This window comes from Macrotis lagotis, chromosome X, assembly GCF_037893015.1.
Source record: "Macrotis lagotis isolate mMagLag1 chromosome X, bilby.v1.9.chrom.fasta, whole genome shotgun sequence".
Taxonomy (NCBI): domain Eukaryota; kingdom Metazoa; phylum Chordata; class Mammalia; order Peramelemorphia; family Peramelidae; genus Macrotis; species Macrotis lagotis.
In genome coordinates, this window is record NC_133666.1 from 637,350,695 (window position 1) to 637,376,652 (window position 25,958).

General features: G+C 35.6%; 1 protein-coding gene across 1 annotated transcript in view; it reads left to right on the plus strand.

Moving 5' to 3' along the window:
- The window catches only part of MAU2 (MAU2 sister chromatid cohesion factor), an 88,979-nt gene that overhangs the window by 19,590 nt on the left and 43,431 nt on the right, over window positions 1–25,958 (plus strand). Inside the window, exons 2-12 of the mRNA XM_074204200.1 lie at window positions 1,498–1,515; window positions 1,766–1,831; window positions 3,261–3,356; window positions 9,576–9,670; window positions 10,884–10,911; window positions 17,760–17,915; window positions 20,320–20,466; window positions 22,503–22,593; window positions 22,981–23,084; window positions 24,341–24,418; window positions 25,788–25,853. Coding sequence (XP_074060301.1) covers window positions 1,498–1,515; window positions 1,766–1,831; window positions 3,261–3,356; window positions 9,576–9,670; window positions 10,884–10,911; window positions 17,760–17,915; window positions 20,320–20,466; window positions 22,503–22,593; window positions 22,981–23,084; window positions 24,341–24,418; window positions 25,788–25,853 — 945 coding nt within the window. The remainder of the gene's footprint in view (window positions 1–1,497; window positions 1,516–1,765; window positions 1,832–3,260; window positions 3,357–9,575; window positions 9,671–10,883; window positions 10,912–17,759; window positions 17,916–20,319; window positions 20,467–22,502; window positions 22,594–22,980; window positions 23,085–24,340; window positions 24,419–25,787; window positions 25,854–25,958) is intronic.

The following is a 25,958-nucleotide window of genomic DNA, read 5'->3' on the forward strand; positions in this document are numbered from 1 at the left end:
AGGAAATACTTGTTGAGGAAGTAGAATTATTCCATATTTACAGCTGATTGGAAGTGAATTAGCATAAAGAGTAGAAAATGACTCCCAGGTTGAGTGACTGAAAAAATGGTGGGTACTTTTCACAGAAATGGAAAAGTTTATAGTAGGAAAGATAACGAGATCCATTTTGAATATGTTGAATTTAAGAATGTCCTTGGAACATCTGTTTGAGTATGTTTTACCTTGCATTTGGTGATAATGAATATATAGATCTGAGTTATTTGTGTTGAGGTGATTAATTTAACCAAAAGGAGCTAATTAGATATTTTTAAGAGTCTATAATAGAGAACAAAACTCAGAAGGTTCCAGATCAAGCCTGGAAAACACTTGTGATAAAGGGACTGGAAATGAATAATGATCCAGTAATAATAGAAATGAAAAGAGTGGTGGAACTAAGTAAGGAGATAAATAGGAGAAAAACAGCATCATGAAAGTCAGTAGAGGAGAGTAACTGAAATAAGGTCAATAGTGTCAATCTACTGAGAGACTAGATGGCCTTAAATGAAAGACTATTGGTAACTTTGGATAGGACCATTTCAATCAAGTGTGGAAGTAGGCAGTATATTATAAGAGATTAAGAATTGACCAGCAGATGAAGAAATGAAGGTAATGAATATAGATCCTTTTTATGATTTTAGCTATGAAAAGAAGAAATATAGTAGTAGAAATAGCAAAATCAAGAGAAGATTTTTTGAGGATGTAAGAAACTTTATATGAACCAGCATATAAAGAAAGATTGAAAATGAGAGAAAGAGAAGGGAAGAATTGAAGAGGCAAGATCCTGGAGGAGATACAACTGAACAAGAAAAAGTACAAATTGGGATGGCCTTTGCAAGAGGGGTCACATTCATCAGAGACAAGTACATAAAAAATAGAATGGGAGATGTTATAGAGGGCTTTTAGCAACCCACTAACTCTTCCCTCCATCCTACATCCCCCCAATTTGGGGGGGGAGGGGGAGGGAGAAAAGCATTATATGCAGATATAATCAGTTTGTAAGAGTAACACAGTGTGTACTATAAAGTCAGATGAGGAAGCTAAGACTACTAGTGGAGAGGAATTAGTAGAGATTTCTTGAAAGCAATGTCATTAAGGTAGGCTTAGGATATCATTAACATAGATAAAGACTAGATGAATTTTGGGAGTGAACAAAGATCTAGAGGCAGAAAAGTCCAGGATATGTTTTAGGAACAAAGGAACAGTATAGCTGACTGAAATATAAAGTAGAGGAGGAAAGGGCTGTGTGAACTAAGGCTAGGTAAGGCCAGATTGTGGAGAATTTTAAAAGCCAGGCTAGATAGGCTTTTTAGAGTATATAAATTCTGTCCCCAGAATGAATCTTCTTTTCGTGAGATGACATAAATACATGATCTCAAAATATTTCACCTCAAATGCCTTGTAAATTTTTGCTATGTCAGTATCAGTTATTATCTAATCCCTTTTTCTTTTTTCTTACAGTGGTTGATATCCCAACAAGTATCCTTTTCATTGTTATTTCTCTTAAAGTTATTCCCTGTTAGATGACACAGTATGTCATAAACTTGATGCAAAAGGCTAAATGTTAGTCATCCACTAGCATTGGAACTGCAGATCATTATGATTGATGTGTATAGGTCTTTGCAATATTATATATGTGTATGTATGTGTGTATATATGTATATATAATATATATATATACATATATATAATTTGCAGTTTTCCTATTTCCTTAACTAGATGTCACTAGATTCCACAGTTTGAAGATGTCAAATTTGAAGCAGCAAGTCTTCTATCTGAGCTGTATTGCCAGGAGGTAAGAACGTGTTGTTGTCATTCAAAAACTGAGACACTCTTTTAATAGCTATTACAAAGAGAAAGTCAGAATAATTTTTTTTTTTGCAAGGCAAATGGGGTTAAGTGGCTTGCCCAAGACCACCCAGCTAGGTAATTATTAAGTGTCTGAGGCCGGATTTGAACTGACATACTCCTGACTCCAGGGCCGGTGCTCTATCCACTGCTCCACCTAGCCACTCCCAGAATAATTTTTAAATTTAGAATTTCTTTAGTTTTAAAAATACTTCAAGACTTTGCTACTTCAGATACCCTATTTCTAGCATATATATATATATATATATATATATATATATATATATATATATATGTTTGTATATGTCTATAATTATATATATAAAATTTTAAAACATTAGCAAGAAGCCCTTATAATGATACACAGATGGACAGAGAAAATAAATCTCAAATGATTTCTTTATGATTAATATCTTTAGTCTGAAGACTAATCCTATTTGCATGGAAACTTAAAATTCATGAGTATATTTCATCCACTTTAGAGCAAAATCATAATATAAACTTTTAGGCTCCTTTTTCCCCGTATCAGTAATTTACTGTATAATTCCTTTTGAACCTTATAATTTCATATGTACATATGTCTCTATATGCAAATTAAAAAATTTTTAGTTTTCCACTGTGTATGATTTACATATTTTTATACAGTTCTTAATATTCCATTCTATATGACTAGAACAACAAAACAGTATATACTCCTTTGTTTTGATATTCCTATCATAGTCTGTTTAACTATTCCCCAAACACTGACTATTTAGGTTGCTTCCAGCTTTTTGCTAGTATAGGGCAATTACAAACTTATTTGTTTAAATAAATTATTTCCTTAGAATAAATTCAGAATAATAATGTTACTGAAATTAAAGGGAATAATTAATTTTGTGGTTATTTCATACAACTCAGATCATCCAAGTTTGTTTCATTATGCCTTCTTCCTTGTAACCCCAACTAACTTTTGATTTTATCATTTTCCTTAACACTTTTTAATTCAATGAGCTTAAGTACTTTTATTTGAATAGTCTTTTTAAATATAATGTTATTTAAGAGAGCTTGGATAATGGTGGGTTGAGAGCTTCATCTAAAAAGGTACCACAGTCTAGTGCAAAATAAGTAAGACTAAAGGTCTACACTGATTTTACCATATTAAGTTCTGTACTTGATTATTTCAGACTTGTCCAATGATAAATTGTTATATGAAAAAATGCAATGCCCCTGTTACAAAGCTAACAAAAAAAAATGATTAGTTTTTACTTGGGGAAATCTCCCTCCACGTATTCCAAAAACCTTTGATAAGCATGACTAGTAGCAACCATCAGAAATTGAAGCTACAATGTAAATAATCTCTTTAACTTTTTTTTTTCAAATTAAAAATATCCTTTCAGAATTCAGTTGATGCTGCAAAACCACTCTTGCGTAAAGCAATTCAGATTTCACAGCAAACACCTTACTGGCACTGTAGACTACTCTTTCAGCTTGCAGTGAGTATTATCTCTATTTATAGATGAGAAATGCCTGAGAATCATAATTATATTTTCTTTTTATATAGCTATGTAACCATAAGCAGATAACTGAACAACCTTGAACTTATTTATCAGTAAAGTGGGGACACAAATCAGAATCATTCTCCGACTTAGTATGTAGTCTTCAGAAGTTGCTGTAGCAGAAAATTCCTTACCCTCTAGTTAAACTGAGGAAGATCTTCACATTTGGCTAGTCAAGTCTTCAGATGACAGGCTTTCAGACTAGCATCAGGCCTAAATTGAAAAGCCTTTCCAATTTTCTAGGATATGTCAGAACTTGTGCTCAGCTAGTATAGATTTCAGGAACTCAGAATCAACTTCATGCTATGATGAGGCTTCAGAATGTAACTAGTGGAAGAAAGTGACCTATAAATGTGAAATGATTATTTTTAGAATAGTTTAGGAACTGACCAAGTAGAAGATTTGATTTCAACCTTGCTTCTCCAACTGTTAAAAAGAGAGCATGTGGGGGCAGAGCCAAGATGGCAACAAGTGAAGAGCCTTTCCTAGGTGATCTTTCCATAATATTTCAAAAACCTTAAAATTATAACTGTAACTAAATTTTCGAGAGACAGAACCCACAGAAAGATCAAGGCGGGGAATTCTCCAGACCAAGGTAACCTGGAAAATAGTGGAAAGGCTCCGCTCCACAGGGTTAGGGTAGCAGCCTGCCAGAGTGAAGAAACTTCAGCTTCCCAGAGGCAGCCCTAAGGCACCTGGTAGCCACAGCTCATGACAGCAGGAGCAGTTTTCTGACCTACACCCTGGGGAGCACCAGGCATAACTTGGAGGATCAGTGAGGGACCTCTGCCGGAGCAAGCACACAAAACCCAGGCCCTCAGGGTGGTTGCAGCAGTCAGCAAAGTCAGCACAACTGTGGTGCCTGAGGCAGCCCAGATCCAAGAAATGGAAGTAGACATAGAGCCAGCAAGCAGGAGCCTCCAGGCAACCGAGCCCTGAGTGCTCTGTCCACTGTCCACCAAAGGTAGGGGAGACTTCCAAGGACTGTCCTCTGTACCTGGAACAAGACTCTGGTCTCTGACCACATTCAGATCCTGATCGCAGTCTAGCCCCGCGCCCCCCCCGCCCCCCCCCCCCCCCCCCATAGAACAGGGGCCTTGCCACTTCAGTCCTGCGGCAGAAGGGTGCGCTTGTGGTCATTCACAGACCAGGATGGCAGTCAGAACCTCACACACTGAGATCCTTGTGGGGGGGGCGGGTGTCCCAATAATACTCAAAAGCTCAGGAAGCACTCCAAAACCAGGGACAGACTGGAGAAATTAGTAAACAGAGAAAAAGAGGAACACCGTTGAGAAATGCATTTTCTATGATCCCAAGAAGGATCAAAATACCCAATCTAAAGATGAGGAAGTATAAGCTCCTGCATCTAAAGACTCCCAAGAAAAGCAGAAGTTGGGCTCAGGCCATGTCAAGAGCTCAAAAAATATTTTGAAAATCAAGTAAGGGAAATAGAAGAAAAATTGGGAAAAGAAATGAGAGAGATGCAGAAAAACATGAAAACGAAGTCAGCAGCTTAGTCAAGGATATCCAAAAAAAGCTGAAGAAAAAAACATGTTAAAAACCAGCATAAGTCAAATGTATAAAACAGTTCAAAAAGTTACTAAGGAGAAGAATACTTTAAAAAGTAGAATTGGCCAGATGGAAAAAGAGGTAAGAAAGTTCTCTGAGGAAAACAAATGCTTCAGATGTAGAATGGAGCTGTCTCAGACACTTAATAATTACCTAGCTGTGTGGCCTTGGGCAAGCCACTTAACTCCATTTGCCTTACAAAAACCTAAAAAAAAAAAAATCAACTGATCTGTAAAACACATTTGGGAAAGATAATTTAAAAATTATTGGGATACCTGAAAGTCATGATCAGGAGAAGAGCCTTGACCTCATTTTTAAAGAATTCCTACAGGAAAATTGCCCTGATATCCTAGAAGCAGAGGGCAAAATAGAAATTGAAAGAATCTACCGATCTCCCTGAGAAATAGATCCAAAAAAAACAATCCCCAGGAATATTATAGCCAAGTTCCAGAACTCCCAAGTCAAAGAGAAAATATTACAAGCAACCAGAAGGACACAATTCAAATATTGTGGAACTGCAGTCAGGGTCACACAGGACTTAGCAGCAACTACATTAAGGGCTAAAAGGACTTGGAATATAATATTCTGGAAGGCAAAAGAGCTTGGAATGCAACTGAGCATCAACTACCCAGCAAAACTGAACATCCTCTTCCAGGGGAATTTTGATGGTTCCTGTTGAAAGTTTAGGCCTTCAAATACAGGACTCAGGTGAAGTGGAGGAGAAGGGACTTGATGATGAACTACATATGTATTCCTGCATAGAAAAATTATACTGATAATATTCATGTGAAACCTCTCACTTAATAGAGCAGGTGGATGGAGCTTATATAGATGAAGCACAGGAGAGAGCTGAATTTGAAGATGAGATATATTGTAAAAATGGAGTCAATGGCTAAAAAAGGAAATGTTCTGGGAGTAAAAGAAAGGAGAGGTGGAATAGGCTAAGATATTTCATATAAAAGATTTTTTTTATTGCAGTGATATGGAAGCGGGGGGAGGTGAGGGGGAATGAGGGAACCTTAGGTCTCATAAGACATGACTTGGAGAGGAAATAGCATATACACTCAATGGGGTATAGACATCTAGAGTAAAAAGGACAGAAGTGGGAAAGAGAGGGGGAATGTGGGTGATGGAGGAGAGGGTGGATCATGGGAGAGAGCTGTCAGATATGACACATTTTCTTTTTTACCTCTTGCAAGGGCCTGAGATTGGGTGGCCTGTCTGGGACCATGGGACCGGGTGGTTCCTAGATCTCACAGGGTCTCTTGGCCCCAGGGCCAGTGATCAGTCCACTGTGCCACTCAGCTACCCTACAGCACATTTTAGAAGTGGGACAGAGTGAAAGGAGAGAGAAAATATGGTAGTAGGGAAGTATGGATGGAGGGAGTTGCGATCAGCAGTGGCAACAGTAGAAAAATATGGAAGTAGCTTTTGTGATGGACTTATCATAAAGAATGTGATCCACCCAAGACAGCTTTATTTCTCATGAGGGTCTATATTTTTGGGGGGGTGGGGTATTATGTTTACTCTTAAACAAGAAAAATTTTAGTAATGTATAAAAAAAAATCACTTGTACAAAAATTTTAAAAAAGGTTAAAAAAGAGGGAACATGTGGGGAATAGGAAAATTTGGAACCTTTCAGAAAATATTAATTCATTATTCATTCAACAAGCATTTATTAAACACCTTTTATTTGTTAAGCATTCTGATAGGCCAAGGGGATGCAAAGACAAAAAATACATTCTCCTTCCCTTCAGTTTATTGAGCTTATAGGGAAAGGTACACAGAAATTTATTACAGAGTAGGTGCTAGATGATTATGAGGTGGATTAGGGTTATTAGCAACTTGGGGAATAAGAAGAAATCTCTTATAGGAGGGGGTACCTGAACTGAGCAGAGGTGGGATGAGAGTATATTGTAGATATGGGGAATTGGCAAGGAAGTAGGAGTTGGAAGATCATGATGGGGAATCCCAGGTAACCTTATTTGTCTGGAATGAACTGTGCTTTGTGAATATAAATTTGGTGAGTATGTTGAAGATGTAATGGAGAAAGAAGAGCCAGGAGGCTAGAGAGACTATAAGAGACTGTTGTAATAATTCATGGAAGAGGTGATGAGGCCTTGAATTGGAGTAGGGAATCGTTAATGGGAAATAGGGGACAGATGAGAACTCTAATATGGAAGTAAAATTGATGTGACTTAACAACTAATTGTATACAAGATTTGAGCAAAAGGAAAAAGCCCAGGTTAACTCTCAAGATTGTAAACCTGGGTGACTAGAAGTATGATGATGCCCTCAACAGAAATAGGAAAGCTTTAAAAAAAGGGGGAGAGGTTTTTTGTTGGTTTGGTTTTGTTTTGGTTTTTTTTGGAAAGAGAGTGAGGGGGCGGCTAGGTGAAACAGATAGAGCACCTGCCCTGGAGTCAGGAGTACCTGAGTTCAAATCTGGCCTCAAACACTTAATAATTACCTAGCTCTGTGTTCTTGGGCAAGCCACTTAACCCCATTGTCTTGCAAAAACCCAACAACAAAAAAAAAAGAAAAGATAGTGAGTTCTGATTTGAACATGTTTAATTTGATGTGCCTATGGGGCATCCAATAAGAGATATTAAATGAGCAATTGTTGGTGTGGGACTGCAATTTAGGATTAAGATTGGAGCTAAAATACATACATTTGGGAATCATATTCATAGAAATAATAGTTATTCCTATGGGAGGTTTTGAGATTACCAAGAGATGGGGGGGGGGGGGATTTAAAGATAGAGTCTTAGTATACATAGAGTGTAGAACATGTATAATGATCTAGGAGGAGAGGCATAAGAGAACAATGTCACAAAAACCCAGACTCAGAAGTAGTCCATAGTATCAGATGTAGCAGTAAAGTTAAGTACCGGGACTATTTTTTAAAAAGGTCGTTGGATTTGACAATGAAAGATCATTGGCAACTTGATTGAGACCAGTTTCAATTGAATGATAAGGTTGAAAGACAAATTGTATAGGTCTGAAAAAAAAAAGTGGGCAGTGAGAAGGTGAAGCCAGAATATAGGTAGTTTTTTCCCTAAGAGAATGCACTTAAAGGGGGAAAGAGACATAGGATGACAAATTGGATGGTGAGATCAAGTGAAGGGATTATGTTTCCTTTGTTTCTTTTATTGCCTACATAAATTTGAAGTAAAAAAGTCAACATACCTTCTTGAAGGATGTCATTTATTTCCGGATTTGCTGGGTCCTTAAGAAGTGAACTTGAAAGTCTAAGCCTTTCTTGTTGGCCCATTAAGACAAAAGTACTCATTTTCCAAAATACCACCCGCCTGAGTGTATTGAAGCCAAACTAGACAAATTGCAGCATTATGACTTCTCAAGCTACTGAAGCTGATTTCTGCTAGCAAGAGAATATTCTACAAAGCTCTGTATAGACCACAGTTATTATCATGTAAAATTTAGGATTCCTTTCTACTTTATTCTTCCGTACTTAGAATCTTAAAATTAGAAAGATCCTTAGAGGTTATCACTATCCCTTGTGCTATAGTGAATAGGGTAACAATTTTAGAGTCAAAAGACCTGGGTTGAAATTCCTGATGCCACTTTATAGCCATGTGACTTTGGACAAGTTACTTAACCTTTCTGGGTCTCATTTACCCTCTTATAAAATGAAGTATGGTGATTTCCACACCTCATTTGATGAGAGGAGGTGATTTCCAAGGATTTTTCAAACTATAAATCCTTTGATCTCAGAAGCTGAAGCTATAATAACATTCTCAATCTGCTTGACTATCTCTTCTAAAATCTTTCTTATATTGAGTCAGTACCTGCTTCCTTGAGGCTTCTACCTATTAGTCTTCATCCTGTCCTCTGAAGAACAAGTCTGATCCTGCTTTGCTAAGAGAGCCCTTTGGCAATTTGAAGACAATAATCAAAAGTTTTTCTTTTCCCCGGGCTAAATAGTTTTTTCAAGTGATCTTAGAATGACATAAGAAATGATTATAAAATAACTTAAAATGTGAACATCTGCACAAAACTTAAGACCTAGACTTAACACCAGGATAATGGACAGTGGAAATATAGTGTTAGTCAGGCTTCTAGGAAGAGTTATGACATTTCCAGTCTTTTGGTTTTTTCGTGCCTCTTTACTCCATCATAATTTGAATAACAGCCTAGAAGTATTTTATCACAAAATGATGTTATTCTCCCTATCCTTTATTTTAGGAAACCCTGGTATCTGTTGTATCTAACTATGGTTTTTGACATATACTACTTGTCAGGTGTAAATTTACCTCCATCTTTTTAATTGCTTTAAGGAATTTTATGGACATAGTGTTCATTGTTTACCATACATTTGATGCATCATTAAACTAAACAATATATTTCATAGTTGAAATAGACTAATGTACCAAAAGTATTTGTAGAGTATAAAGATTACCATCTAGTTAAATTCAAAGCTGACATAGAGATAATTATTGAAAAATGGTAAGGCCAAACTTTAACTTGTTAGCAAATAAAAATGTATGGTAGCATAAAAAGTGACATGCTGTTTAAAATAGAAACATTTGAAATGAAAAGATTAAGTTTTTCTCCTCTCCTTTTTAGCAACTCCACACGCTTGAAAAAGATTTGGTATCTGCGTGTGACTTACTTGGAGTAGGAGCAGAATATGCCAGAGTAGTAGGATCAGAATATACCAGGTATGCATACATTCTTCCTTTCCTTCCTTGGTTTTGCACATTCTTCCTTTTATTGATTTCTTCCTTACTTCTCCTAGTCATTCCAAAATTTATTTGGAATAACTCAGCAATAGATAAACTAATCTGAATTGGTATAACAGTCAGGTTTCCATGAAAAATCATTTGTCTTTTTTTTTGACTTGTAGTTCTAATGTTTTCTGTTTATTCTGACCTAAAACTATAGCTCAGATTTTACCTTGCCAAAAAAAGTACATAATCTAAACTGGAATCCGCATTTTTTATCTGCAGAGGGTATAGTATACAGAAATTCTCAGTATTAAATATTCTGTATATCTGAGCATAAAATGATGCCCAGGATAATTTAACAAATTTAATTAGATTTAAACATTTTCTTAAATTGTGAATTTCAAATGGCAAAGGCAATGAAAAATATGTGTGTCCCACATGGGATCCAGAGAGCTTAAAGGTGAATCTTTGCTTTGCAATTTGACCTCAAGCAAATAATTTAAGTTCCCTGATCCTCATTTTCTTCTTTTATAGCTTGGAAATAATAATACTTAGACTATTGGTCTCCTGTGGTAGTTGTGTGAAACACAATTTATATAAAGAACTGTATAGATATACAGAACTACCTAAAAGTAGGTTTATATCATTATGGCTCCATAGACTGTGACATTGCTGTCAGTTTTGTGCTGTGGTGTCTTCGCAAAACCTTCCCTAACACCAACACATGACCTTTATCTATACAGTTCTTTATATAAATCATGTGATCCTGACCAAATCACTTAACCCTGTTTGCCTCAGATTCATCATGTTTAAAAAAAGCTGGATATGGAAATGGCAAACTACTCCAGTTGTTTTGCCAAAAAAAAAAAAAACCCAGATGGGGTCATGAAAAGTCAGACACAACTAAAATATTTAAACAATACTTCATAATATTCTTAAGAAGTGGGTACATCAAGTGTTATTGTTCCCATTTTACAGATGAGGAAACTTAAGACTCAGGAATTAACAAATAGCAAGGTGACTTGTCACCTGCTAGTGTAGTTTAACCATAGCAGTGTGTGATGAACCTTCATAGAATTCTGACTGTAATAATTGAATTTTAAATATTAATGTACAACCTGTCTACCTGTTTATATTTGCCTATTTAAGTATCATGTTTTAGCAACTCAGTCCTTGGCTGGCTCTCACTCTGGCTTCTTTTTTTCAGGGCACTGTTCTTGCTGAGTAAGGGAATGGTAAGTAAAGTTTGTTTTTTAATTTTCCAGGATAAGGATTACACAGGAATGAGATGGACTAGGCATCTTAGTGAATAGAACTTCAAGAAAGTATCAAGATTATTAAAACTTGTTAAATTTTAGTTATTGTTTGACTAAAATGTTTACCTCCAATAGTATATCTTCCAAAAAGCTAAATGAACTTAAGGAAAACAGAAATATCTGGCTGTCTAAAAATCTTAGTGCATTTTGACCTTACATGTATTTTAGGCAGTTGATAGCTGTGAGCCTTCATTGTTACTGCTGTTTTCAAAAAAGTAGAATTTCTCTTCAGCCCTAATAAATAAATAAATAATTTAAGGCTCAGTAAACACCTATGAAATATCTGTGGTATGTAAGGTACTGTCCTAGGAATGCCAAGTTTTTTGACACAGACTGCTATTTAAAAACTCATTGCCTGGGGCTGCTAGGTGGCATAGTGGATAAAGCACCAGCCTTGGAGTCAGGAGTACCTGGGTTCAAATCCAGTCTCAGACATTTAATAATTACCTAGCTGTGTGGCCTTGGGCAAGCCACTTAACCCCATTTGCCTTGCAAAAACCTTAAAAAAAAAACTCATTGCCTACTAGTGGGAAAAAGACATTTGTGCAAATAAATAGTTACAGTACAAAAGAGGATATGATGGATCTAATTCAACAAATACTAAGTGCCGAGAATGTGAAAGGCATTGGATGTACAACAGAAAAAAAAACATAGTCTATATCTTCAAAATGCTTATGATCTTTTGGGGGGAAATGAAATGTACAAAGACAGAGATCTTCAAAATGTTCTAGTAAAGTTGAAGGAGAGGGATCACTTAAATTTGGGAAGTTCAGGAAAGACTTCATGAAGGAAGAGTGCACCAGAAAGAAATCTTGAAAGAAGGGTGGAATTTTAACAAGAAGAAATGAAGGTCAGGAGAGTCATCTATTAAAGGCAGGGAGATTCCACAGTCAGAGGGAAAGAATTTGATAATGATGGAAAATGGAGAGGATCCATCTTGACATTAATCCAGAAATTTTTATTTTATTTGGTTGCAGTTAGGGAGAGAAAATTCAGTTTTTGGACAACAATTGAAACTGTCTTTGTGCTGAAAGTGAAGGAAGTGAATACATTCTTGGCTTGCCTTATTAATGACAATTTCATCCTTTAAAAGATGAACCAGGGGGCGGCTAGGTGGCGCAGTAGATAGAGCACCAGCCTTGGAGTCAGGAGTACCTGGGTTCAGATCCAACCTCAGACAAAATAATTACCTAGCCGTTGGCCTTGGGCAAGCCACTTAACCCCATTGCCTTGAAAAATCTTTAAAAAAAAAAAAAAAAGATGAACCAGCAAGGGGAATTGATATTCTGGACCCCGTTCTTATTCACAAGAAGAAACTGATTGCTAAAGTTAAAAAATGATAGGAAACTTAGGGGAAAATGACCTTTCCTATTTTGAAGTTTGTGATAGAGGAAAGAAGGGAATGTTCTGTACTGTAGATTTTTCTGAAAAGCAGATTTCAAAGGTTCAGAGGAAGGGCTAGATAGGAGTCCATAGACCAAAATTGTATAGGTATGTCAGTCCAGGAAAAATGGAAAGCTCTCAAGTAAACAAGGGATGTTGACTAAAGAGACCAATGCGAACATATCTGTAACTCATGGACCAGCTTACATTTTAAAAAAGACATATCAATAATAGAAGCAAAGATGGATAATGGAGGATGAATACAAAAGCATGACATAGACCCATAAAAATAGCATCAGATGTACTAAGCTCAAATTGAGCTGGGGCTGATAAACCTAAAACTAAAAGAAAGAATTTTATTTTTTCTTTGCTTTTTTTAATGAATTTATATTTTCATCAATGTGGATAATACTCCCTCCAGTAATTCAGATAATAATATTTTCCCACCTCCTATGCAATTCTTGTCCTTGTCCTTCCATATATGCAACTCAAGTGGATGATTCAATATACTGTTGGCCTTCAAAGATCATAAATCTAGAACTGGAAGGGCTCTCAGAGGTGAGGGGGTGGGTAGAAAGAGAAAAAAAGAGAGGGGGTGGCAGGAAAGGGGAGGTTTAAATAACTTGTCCCAAAGTATAAATAAGCATCAGGTATTGAATTTGACCCATGGATTATTCAGCCTGTCCATTGACATCCCTTACTTATTGCTTTTGATTTTCACATCGTAGTCATTTCCAAATACTTATTGTAACCAATGAAAAAAGGAAAAGTAATTTAACTAACAACTAACAGCTATTACATCAACCCTATTAATACATGTCTCCGTAATGCCTTCCCTACCTCAACCTCTGCAGTAAAAGAAAAGAGATTTACATCTTTTCAACCCTGCTATAGGGCCAAGGTTGGTCGCTATAATCACATAGTGTTTGGTTTCATTTGTTCTTTCTATTTACCTTGCAGTCACTATATTAGTTGCTTTTTTTGGTTCTGCTCACTTTATTCTGCATCATTCCCATTAAATCTTCTCATACATCTCCAAATTCTTAATATTTTTATGGCACAATATTTTCCCATTGCTTCTACAAATTTTCATATAATTTGTTTAGCTTTTCCCTAATCAGTATATTTCTCCCTCTTACTAGTTCTCAGTTATACATGTCTCTGCTTCCCTTTTATTAACCTGTAACTTGTAGATTGTAATATTCCATGACTCAAAACCTTAAAATATTGCTGGGCCTTACTTTCAGGCCATTAAAATTTTGCACAACTTTTCAAATGCAATGTTGCTTGCTCTTCCCATTTCATTCTTAGCCTAGTGCATTGTCCATCCTCAGCATTTGTCTAAGATATGTGTACTAGTAGACCAGCTCTATGAGCTATTCCTCCAGGAACCTATCAGAATCTGGAAAATAGGGGGGTTTTTTCTCATTTATTTCTCTAGTGGATGGTTAGGGTAAACTCTGAATGATTGTATCTCACTTTGGCTCTATAGACTTCCAAGTTGGAATCTCAGTGTCATAAGAAAATAGTAGCTTATAAAGAACTTCAGCATCTGTAGGGTAACCTTTCTCTTTAAAAACCTTCTTTTGTCCTTAGCAGCAACAAACACCTTTAATACCACATATTCTTGTTTTAATTGCTTAATGTTTACCTTGTTTAATATATTAGTAATTATATATATATATATTACTAATATCTGACTTGATACTAATAGTCATTGTGCAGTGCTATTTCTGTTATATCTCTCAATAAATTTCATGTGATGTTAATATATACACTAGAGACATCTTGTTGAAGAATGTTAGAGACATTTTGTTCTATCAATGAAATACTTTTTTGAAGTTAAACAATAAACACAGTGAGGTCTTGTAGTATATATATCCTTGCACTACCTGCAAAGATGTAACTGCTATTATTTGTGAAAATCTATTCTCACATTCCCTCGATATTTGTGTAAATTATTCTCATAAGGATTTTAATATATAAGCATATATATTAGCAATTATTTTCTCAATTATCTTTTTTCAGCAATGATCAGATCCATGATTTCTTCCAAGTCTTTAGCATGCTTACTCTTCTCCTTCAGATATGTTAAAAACCAAACCCTCAACTTCTCCAGAATTGGCACTTCTACTTGTACAGCCTGACTAGGTTTACTACAATTGTTCTTCCTTACTTTATTTTCTTTTTGCCCCTTATACTTCATAATATAATATATCCAGAATTGTAATGTTAGAGAGATAACAGAATCACTTGGTTCTATCAGAAATTATATTTTGAGGAAATGTTGACAGATCACTTCCATTTTCCATCTTTGACATTCTTCCAGGTTCATCCTTAAATGCTCTCAGGATGAGTTAATTTAATTGGATCTCTTACTAGACCTTGTATAAATTTTTTTCTCCAGTGCATCTCCTATTTCTTGACATCATTGTCTTGTCAAGATCTTCATAATCTGAAAGATTTTTGCAAACAAATTTTAATAATGGTTTATTGCAAACTATTGTTGCCTAATATTTTCCATCTCTCCCCTTGTCAAGATGAAAAATGTTTGTTGGCTATGGTTGTTTCTAGGTTCTTTGTCTCCTAATGACATTTTCCTTAGGTAAAAGTGATGATATTACCATGTCTGTTCTGTAACCATTTCCCTTTTTTCATGGTGAGTAGCTTAATTAAGTAGGTCAGGTTAGTGTTGCTTCCTTTGCTTGCTGTGTCATCTTGTTAGCATTCTTTTAATTTGTTATTATTTCTGATCCTTGCCTAACAAGTCAATTATCTATATGTGCACAAAGAACTGATTTGGAAATATCTTCCACTTAAATAACCACTGGCTTGTTCTCTGTTATTATATAATCATTTTGATTTTTTTTCAATGTTATTCAGTATCTTCCATGTCTTGTACTTCCCAACTCTTCTTGAAGAACATATGTATGACAGTCTCAGACACTTAATAATTACCTAGCTGTGTGGCCTTGGGAAAACCACTTAAACCCATTTGCCTTGCAAAAACCTTAAAAAAAACATATATATGAGACTTCTATATAATCTATAAATTTTTATCCCTCTCAGTGTCACCTCCATATTCACAATGAAACATCAGTGTTGAATTTTATGGACTTTTTAAAGCTACATTATAATTTTTAAAAAAATTTTAATTCCACATCTCTTTTTTAAACATCATCGTGTTTGTTTTCTTCCAATTACATATGAAATAGTCTTCAACATAAATTCTTGCATAATTTTCTCTATCATTTCCTTTCCTTCTCCCTCTCCCTCTCCAAGACAGTGAGTCATTTGATATAGGTTATACATGCACAATCATGTTTTTTGGTTTTGTTTCTTTTAAGATTTTATTTATTTTGAGTTTTACAATTTTTCCCCTAATCTTCCTTCCTTCCCCCCACCCCCCAGAGAAGGCAATTTGCCACTCTTTACATTGTTTCCATGGGTGTGTGTGTGTGTGTGTGTATATGTGTGTATGTATATGTATATATATATATATATATATATATATATATATATATATATATATATATATATATTGATCTAAATTGAATGTGATGAGAGAGAAATCATATCCTTAAGGAAGAAACAAAGTATAAAAGATAGCAAGATCAGACAATAAGATTTCAGGGTTTTTTCCTAAATTAAAGGTAATAGACCTTGGTCTTTATTCAAACTCCACAGTTCTTTATCTGGATATAGATGGTAAGTTCCATTGCAGCAGACAGCCCCAAATTGTCCCTGATTGTTGCACTGATGGAATGAGCTAGTCCATCAAGATTGATCATCGCCCCCATGTTGCTGTTAGGATGTACAATGTTTTTCTGGTTCTGCTCATCTCACTCAGCATCAGTTCATGCAAATCCCTTCAGGCTTCCCTGAATTCCCATCCCTCCTGGTTTCTAATAGAACATTAGTGTTCCATGACATACCTATACCACAGTTTGCTAAGCCATTCCCCAATTGAAGGACATTTACTGATTTCCAATTTTTATGCACAATCATGTTAAATATTTTCATATTATTCATGCTGTGAAAGAAAAATCAGAACAAAAGGTAAAAATTATGCAAAAGAAAAAATTGAAAATAGTATGTTTTGATCTGCATTCCCACTCCAGAGTTCTTTCTCTGGATTCCATCACAAGTCTTTTAAAATTGTCTTAGATCACTGCAATGCCAAGAAGAAGTAAATCTACCAAAGTTGATCATCACATAAGATGCTTTGTAATTTTTAAAAAGGATAGAATGACTACTCAGAGTGGATGGGATGATCATAACTCCAAGAAAAGCAGAGAGATAATAAGAGAGTTACCTAGCTTCTCGGAATGAATTCAGGTCAGTAAGCCCAGATGAACTTCATGCATAGGGTACCAAAAGATTGACTAATGTGATTTCTGGACTATCTGGGTGATCCTTAAAAGACAATAAAGAAAATGCAAAGTACTATAAGATTGAAGAAAAGTAAATGTACTAATATTTGAAAAAGAAGAGTAGCCTTTTCTTGATAGCATATATTGAAAAGGATAGAAATAAAAGACATAGATATAATTTAGAAATAGAAAAATTAAGGCTTGATGTCCAAAAAAATTTCCTAACATTTAGACCTCTCCAAAAGTTATTATTTAGGGAAACAATTGTAAGTTTTCCTTCAAGACTGGATATCCCTTCTCTGTTAAAGTATAGAATTGATTCTAACTTAGGTATCATTTGCACTAGATTCATTTCAGCAATTTCTATGTGTGTCCTATATGATGCTGCTGAAGTTCTTTTTATCTCAGAGATTCTGTGAATTTTATTCAGTCTATCTTTACACTCAGAATGGGGGGAGATGTAATCAATGCTAGCACATAGAGCTCAAGATAAGTTCTCAGAAAAGCTAGGTTTCAGTTAATACAAGGAGATAGATTAAACATAGACAAAAATAAATGGAGAAGGGAGAAGGAGACATCCAGGATTGAAAAAGGCATCTTTGACTCCATATTGGAGTTTGACAGGTAGTAAAAGAGACCTGGCATATAGAATATGGCTGGAGTGAATGAATGAGAATGAGAATATGAAAAGGAATAACAGTAGGGATTTTACCCATTAATTTATCTGCATGACTGTCAAGTAAGCTGAATGAGTTAGTTATGGAAGAAGGATAGAAGGAACAGATAGGCAGAGGTTCATTGATATGTTTTGTTCCAATGCTATTGACAGCTTTATTATTTAGCTGATCTATGAATCTCAAGTTGGGTATAGTCTGATTTTTCTTTGAGAAGTTTTCTGTTCCATGTTGACATGGCTTGTAACCCAACCACTTCAACCACTTATTCCTTTTGAAGCTATCAGAAATAATCAAGTTAAAACAAAACAAAACCCCAAATAGCCTTTTCTTACAGCTCCTTCTGATGGAGAGGAAGTTGCAAGAAGTCCACCCCCTTCTGACACTTTGTGGACAAATAGTTGAAAACTGGCAAGGGAACCCCATACAGAAGGAGTCCCTCCGAGTGTTCTTCTTGGTCCTCCAAGTGACACACTACTTGGATGCTGGACAGGTGTGTAACTATTTTATATCTATATTTGTAAGAAAGAGATTCCTCTTAAAAATTATTGCTAATCAGTGTTGAAGTTGTTAAAAGAATTATGATTTTCATATTGTTCAATATGATATATAATGAATTTTAAAATAATAATTTCATTTCTAGTGATCTTTTTCACAGGCAGACTCTGGCCTGGGAATTAGTGAAAACCAAACAGCCAGTTATTCATTAAATCTTGACAGGCCTGCATTCCTTCCCTGACCTGTACTTGTCTGTATTAAATGAATAGCCTGATCTGTACCCAAGCAGAATAATGGAGTACCCAATACTGAATAATCAACTTGACTATTTCCAGAGAACTGAAGGATACCTGTGTTGTCCTGCTTGGATGGTCAGGACTCCTAAAACTTTCTATGAGTGTTGTATTTTCTTGCTGGGCTTATACTGAGATAATCACTCAAGCCCTAAACTGATTGTTCTATGATCCACTTTCCCCCTTATGATCATGTATATAATATCTGCTTCCACTACAGCAAGATGGAATTTCAATCAGGAATAATCCTGAGATTTGCATATCAGTTCCTTGCAATGAAAGTAATTAAACTGCTACTCATTTACTGGAACTTTGTCTCTAGCCTGCCTTGTCACACCCACTTTAGAAACTGGCTCAGTATAAATTCTGTTAACAAAGTTCAAAGTCTATATTTATGAATTGAAATAAGCAATAATTCCAGTGAAGATTTCGATTCAGTGACCTGTGCTTTTGTTGCATTACAAAATTTAGACACATTACAAGTGGGATTATATTAAAATAGTGTACTGGAAACTGCTTCTTCGGTTAAACTAGAAATTGAGGCGGTGAGCTAAAAATGTAATCATTTAAAGGTGAGGAAAATGTTTTATGAAGCAAGGCTCAGAGAGCTGATTTAGGAACAGCAGTTGCAACTTACCCTGCTGAGTATCAGCAGGTCTGTGAACAGTAAATCTGGAACATTGCTCCGTCTTTAGGCCTGGCTCATTGAGCAGCATAATGCCTTTGGAGTCTACAGATGGATTCAGACAGTAGCAAGAAAAGTAGAACATGAAATTCTAACCCTTCGTTTCTAGAGAGTTTCCACTCTTCACACTGTACCTCATGCCCAGAAGAATTCATCTTACCATCTGGTGCCTGAATAGAATTGAAGAGAAAGAGTTTTAGCAGATGCTATCTTTAAGGCAGGCTGTGGTAACACTTCATATTTTGCCTGCCCATGGGCCCCATGTGGCAACTTGTCAAGAACCCAAGTGCAACATTTAATTTGCCCAAAGTGCAACTGACTGCAGCTGCTCTCATTTTTCAAAGGGCATTGGGGCCTGTAAGGCTCCAGGAGCCTGCCTTCCAGGTTTCATCCTGATCTATAGAAACTTCTGTTCAAATAAAGAATTCTTTTTAAGGCCCTACAAACTTATTATTTGGGAAAAGGTGAGGATAGCCAGAAGTCTTATTTGATCAATGTAGAAGTGACTACTCTTTGTGAATTTTTGAGTAAATAAGGAGAATTAAGAAAGTTCTCATTTCCTGGAAAAGAGGTGGAGCTATAAAGACCACAGAACTTTTTAAGAGGAAGAGGCTCTGTCTGGCAAGAAGCTAGGGAAAAAATAGATGGAAGTCCAGGCCCAATCCTGCTGAGCAATCTAGCTAAGCCAGCTTTAAACTAGGAAACTTAGTCATGGATTCTGGGAACTCTACTCAGGCAGGCAACAATCTTTATTAAGCATTTACTTTGTGCCAGATACTATACTAAGAACTAGTGATCTAAATACAACCAACAAGAAAGACAAGTCCCTACAGTCTGAGAACTTACATTCTAATGGGAAAATACAAAACATAAAAAGGAGTTAAAAAACCTACCCTTGAGGTAGAAGATATAATACCTCCATGGTTGTGAGCAAACAAAGTATAGAAAGTCATAAACAGAACCAAAAGGGTTCAAGGGTTCTTTCATGACTGACCTCTAAACTCTGCTTTAATTACCTTAGACTATTTGCCATTTCCAAACATTTATATATGTTTGTTGACTTTATTCATTATATTTTAATCAGTTCCTTGCTAACCTTAACTACGGCTTTTCAGGATGAAAAAATGAAGAGGAGAATGTGAAGACTATTTGATACTTTGAGAGAGGGTGACAAGTCCCAAGGTTTCTGGGGCTGGAGGTGATCATAGTGATCACAGCTATTAGAATATAAAAGATTGGAAGATGAGAAAGAATGCATAGAGGTCTGCCAGATCAGATTCTGGAAGCAGGGTGTCCAGTCTATGTCCATTATGCCTGAATCTAGAGTTAGAATTCATGAGTGATTCAATGGAACATATTTATAGTGATCTCCATTGTATTCATCTCAACACAATGAACTGTTGTGAATTAACTTCCTATAGGTGAAAAGTGTGAAGCCTTGTCTAAAGCAGCTTCAGCAGTGTATTCAAACTATTTCCACTCTTCATGATGATGAAATTCTACCCAGCAATCCTGCTGACCTCTTTCATTGGCTACCCAAAGAGCACATGTGTGTTTTGGTCTACCTGGTAAGTAGTTCTTTCTACTATATCACAACATAAAGTTTTGCATTATAGTCTGCTCAAATACATATAGCTCCTCCCACTGAAAACACAGCCTGGCATTTAGATTACATTATTAAGTATAAGCCATTTTCATGACTATAAAGTTGCCCTATTCACTAGATTTTAGACAGAGAAACAAGGAGATAAATGCCTGTGAGTCAAGAATTAGGCAGCTAGGTATTTCTCATCTAATAATTGTGGTCATTATAACAATGGGAAGGACTATGTGTTCCATTGGAACAAACATAAGAGTGAAATGAGTCTTTCAAAAATGATGGATTTGGGGCAGCTAGGTGGCACAGTGGATAGAGCACTGGCCCTGGAGTCAGGAGTACCTGAGTTCAAATCCAGCCTCAGAAACTTAATAATTACCTAGCTGTATGGCCTTGGGCAAGCCACTCAACCCCATTTGCCTTGCAAAAAAAAAACCACCTAAAAAAATGATGGATTCTTTTGAAGTAAGCATATTTCCTGAGGTTGAGGAGACATTATAGTGAACAGAAATCACTTGAGTGTATATACACAGAGTTGTATATAAGATCAACCAGTATTTTTATTTCAATAGTCTTAAGGTAAGGCCTCATGTAAAATATGGGACAGTAAACTTCTTTGCAGTATGACATGGTTTAAGGATTGTGGTATTTTTCTTGTTTAGTTGCTTTTCCTCTTGAGAGGGGCTACGTGGTATGATGAAAAAGTGAATTGTATTAATAAAGCTATAGTAAATAATTGGGGACAATATTAATTACTCGTGGTTAGGCAGAACCATGTAAAACAAATGGCAATACTACTTAAATTTTGTACTTATTCAAACTACCAAAAAATTACTTTTTCGAACTGGAAAAAATAACAAAATTTATTTGGAAGAATACAAGGTCTAGAATTTCATGAGAATTCATGGAAAAATATGGGAAGAAAGGAGGCCTAGCAATACCACACCTCAAACTACTTCCAAGCAATAATCTTCAAAAAAAACTTGGGAGGAAATGCATTTTATTGATAATCAGGAGTCATGAGTTCAAGTTTGAGGTCAGCCCCTACCTTTTTGTGATCTTGGTCAAGTCAGTTAACTTCTCTGGACTTTAGTTTCTTCAACTAAATAGAATAATATTCATTAACCTTTAAATCTATAAACTTCTCTGTTTCTATTAGACTGCTATAAATTCTTTCTGTTCAAATTGCCAAAATAATATCTTTTAAAGATTTGAGGTTGTTGTACACCCCATCATGGGGGTGATGATCAACGTTAATGGACGTTAATGGACTTGCTCATTCCATCATTACAACAATCAGGGACAATTTTGGGCTATCTTCGATGGAGAATACCATCTGTATCCAGAGAAAGAATTACGGAGTTTGAACAAAGACAAAAAACATTATCTTATTATATAATTTTGCTATTTCTTATACTTTATTTTTCTTCATTAAGGATATGATTTCTCTCATCACATTCAACTTAGATCAAAGTATACCTTGGAAACAATGTAAAGACTAACAGACTGCCTTCTGTGGGGGAGTTGGGGGAGGGAAGCAAGATTAGGGGGGAAATTGTAAAACTCAAAATAAAATCTTTCTTAAAAAAAAGATTTGGGGGGCGGCTAGGTGGCGCAGTGGATAAAGCACCGGCCCTGGAGTCAGGAGTACCTGGGTTCAAATCCGGTCTCAGACACTTAGTAATTACCTAGCTGTGTGGCCTTGGGCAAGCCACTTAACCCCATTGGCCTTGAAAAAAACAAAAACAAAAAAAAATTTAAAAAAAGATTTGGGAGGGGTGGCTAAGTGGTGCAGTGAGGGTCGGCTAGGTGGCGCAGTGGGTAAAGCACCGGCCCTGGAGTCAGGAGTACCTGGGTTCAAATCCAGTCTCAGACACTTAATAATTACCTAGCTGTGTGGCCTTGGGCAAGCCACTTAACCCTATTTGCCTTGTAAAAACCTAAAAAAAAAAAAAAAAAAAGATTTGAGGTGTTTTTTTTCCTTATTAATATTCTTTTTTTTGTCAGGTGACAGTAATGCACTCTATGCAAGCTGGCTATTTGGAGAAGGCACAAAAGTACACAGACAAAGCACTCATGCAGCTCGAAAAGTTAAAAAGTAAGTAAGATGAAAGACAATGTGATCTAACAGAACCCTGGTCTTTGAGGATGAAGGCCTTAGGTCTAGTCTTAACTCTGTCATGAGCTTAACTCTGTCATGACTTTAACCCCAATCATTTCCCCTCTTTAAACCTAAATATTCATATCTGTAAAATGAGAAGTTTGGACTAAATTATCTCTAGTTCTTTCTGACTGATATATGTCTTTATGTAGAATATTTAATGTCAGAAGCAGAATTATGGGAATGAAAATCCATGTTGCAGTAGTTCCCTCTAGTGGTACCATATCAGCACATTTTTGGTACATTTTCCCTAAGTTTGGTTCTTTGATTTTCATGCTTTTTGTATACTTCTTATTGTCCAAATTTCCTTGATTCTTTCTCTAGTGTTAGACTGCAGTCCTATCTTATCATCTTTCCAAGTGATATTGTTGGAACACATAATCATGTGCCGACTTGTCACAGGACACAAGGCTACTGCCCTTCAAGAGGTAAGTTTGACATATCTAGTTTTATTATTTGCCTACAAATTTAATCTGTTAAGTATTTATAAATGTAGAAAAAAGCTAACTTCTATTTTGAGGTTTATTAGCCATGTTTATATCCTGCTAGAAAGAGCATTGGACTTGGAGCCAGAAGATCAGGATTTAAGTCATTGCTTTCATTTATTAACATGTTACCTCAGAGAAGTCACATAATTTTCCTGACGGATAATGCTTGTACCACCATCTCAGAATTGTGAGGACCAAATTAGTTTAAATGTATAAATCTTATAAACTATTAAATAATATGAATGTTAAATTATTAGCATGCACATTTATAGGAATTTTGTTATGGTATGATGATCTTAAATTGTTTATGAAACCTACTTATGTATTCTATTTAAGCAAAAATTTAATGTGGAGCTTAAAAATTGCATATGTGATAGAAGTAAATGGTAGATCATATCTTCTAGCTTTAATTCCTGTAGCTAACATTAGGAAAAGCTAGTTAAATATTTTAGTATCTAGGGAGAATTCAAACATTCTTTCTTCAGTTACTAATATTGACTTCAGGGACTGAACTTTGACTATCACTAAAGAAAAGATACTTCTTTATATATTTCTCTCTATTTCTTATGTTTTTATTATTAGGGAGGGTTAAACTTAAATCTCTGTAAACTCTGACCTTTTTGGAGAAGTCAAATGGTAAATTTGAATTTACTGGCCCTGAAATCAGAATACCTAGATTGTAGTCTCGATGCTTTCTGACAACAGTTTCCTTATGTAAAATGAGATGACGTTCATATTATCTTTTAGGGTTAATGTGAGGGAGTCAATTTGTGAACCATAAAATGTTGTATAAATGATATTTTTTTCTCCTCTGAAGTCTAATGCCCTCCCATGATAATCCTGACTCTCATAGGAGAAATACTTGAAGCTAGCCACTTAATTTTGTTCATGACCCAGCTTAGCCAAGTTTATACCAGAAAAGTGACTGCCAGGTAATCAATGTCTTTGGCCACAGAAGCTAATTAACTATCTAAAAAGACTTAAAGAGTTATAAAACCCTATGTCTCAAGGAAAAGATTATCCACAAAAATAAAATCTCAGGTCTTTTAAAATATTGAGCTAAATAGTACTATTATTATCCTCATAACCATATCTACAATAAAAATTAGCTTCTCTTGAACTAATTCTGTCTCTGGTTTGGTCTTTTAGAAAGTTTAGAATATTATAATAAAAATGATTTTTCTCCCTTTCAACAGATCTCACAAGTCTGTCAGCTGTGCCAGCAGTCTCCAAGGCTATTTTCTAATCATGCTGCCCAGTTACATACTTTATTAGTGAGTATGAAGTTAAAAATGTAAGGTAAAACTATTAAATCTTAGAGAGTTTCTAGAGGAATCTTAATTCTGCATGGGAAATTTAGTTCTCTTTGATTAGAAACAGCTGATACTATAGAAAGACCTCTGGGATAGCTGTTATATTTAGATTCTGCATTTGACTGACTCACTGTGTAACTTTGGGCCAGTCCTTTCTCCTCTCTGAGCCTCAGTATCCTAATTTGAAAAATAAATGGATTTGTCCACCTCATCTGTGGTTCCTTTCAACTCTAATAGTCTTGTTGTAAGGGCCCTTCCAATCTTAACATGCAGTGTTTTTTAATAGCTTGATATTGAATATCAGAGTTAGTTTTAGTAGTCACTGTTGGAAAAGGGGCCAAGGCCACTTTTCAAAATTTGGAAAGTAGTTTATTAATTTTTTTTCCATTCAAAGATATTTAAAATATACTGTAACTTACTAAGATCACTCTAATTTGCTACTTCATACTTTAGTCAAGTTGAATGTGTGGCCAAGACAGTGAAGTTAAACTTAGTATTTGGTGGCATAGTTTGTTCTATAAATCCAGTTGCTTCAGAGCTGGTGAGTTATCATAAGATGAATATTACATGAAATGGCTACTTTACAGAAAGATAGAAGAGTTAGAATGGAATGCAGTACCATACAAAACTGTATTTTGGGAGATCTAAAGCAGCTTGTCAACCCAAAGGATGTTTTGGGTTTCTGGCTCAGGACACATGTCATAGAACCTTAGGGCATCAGAAGTTATTTAGATGAACTCCTATCTAGGGCATGTATTTCATGAATCACCTGCAGGATCTTTGATAACTGGTCTTTCCACCTCCACTTGAAGACTTTCGATGATAGAGAACTCACTTATTTAAGACAGACCTTTCTATTTTTGGAACTCTGGTTCTTATTTAAAAAGATATATTCAACAAAATCAGTCTCTATATAATACCTCCCTGATAATCCTAGTTCTACAGATCCCTTGAATCTCCAGGGCTTTGTACAATGCTTTCCATATAGCAAGAACTTAAAATAAATACTTGTTGCCTTCCTGCCTAAGGTCCAAACAGAACAAATCTAATTCTTCTGTATTCTAAACATCTCCAAGCATCTGACCAGTTTACATATAGAATGTTTTTGAGGCCTTTTATCAATCTGATCCTTTGAGAAAACCCCAACTTGAAAGTATTCTTCCTGACTGACCAGAGCAGAGGGTGCCTCCCTCTCTTTATACCCTGTTGACTTTGGTTCTTTCCAAATTCCATGCAATAGGGCAGGCTAATGACCATTCTTTCAGGAGACTCTGTAAATAAAATGACATTTCAATATTACCTTTTTCCCCCCACCTCTTCTTCTTTTCAGGGCTTGTATTGTATTTCTGTTAACTGCATGGATAATGCAGAAGCTCAGTTCACTACTGCATTGAGGGTAAGATTTTCACTTCACTATTATTCTTTAATTTTGGGAAAATGTTTTTCAAAAAGAATATCTCTATTTTAACTTTATAAAATAATTTCCTCTAGTTACTGTAGC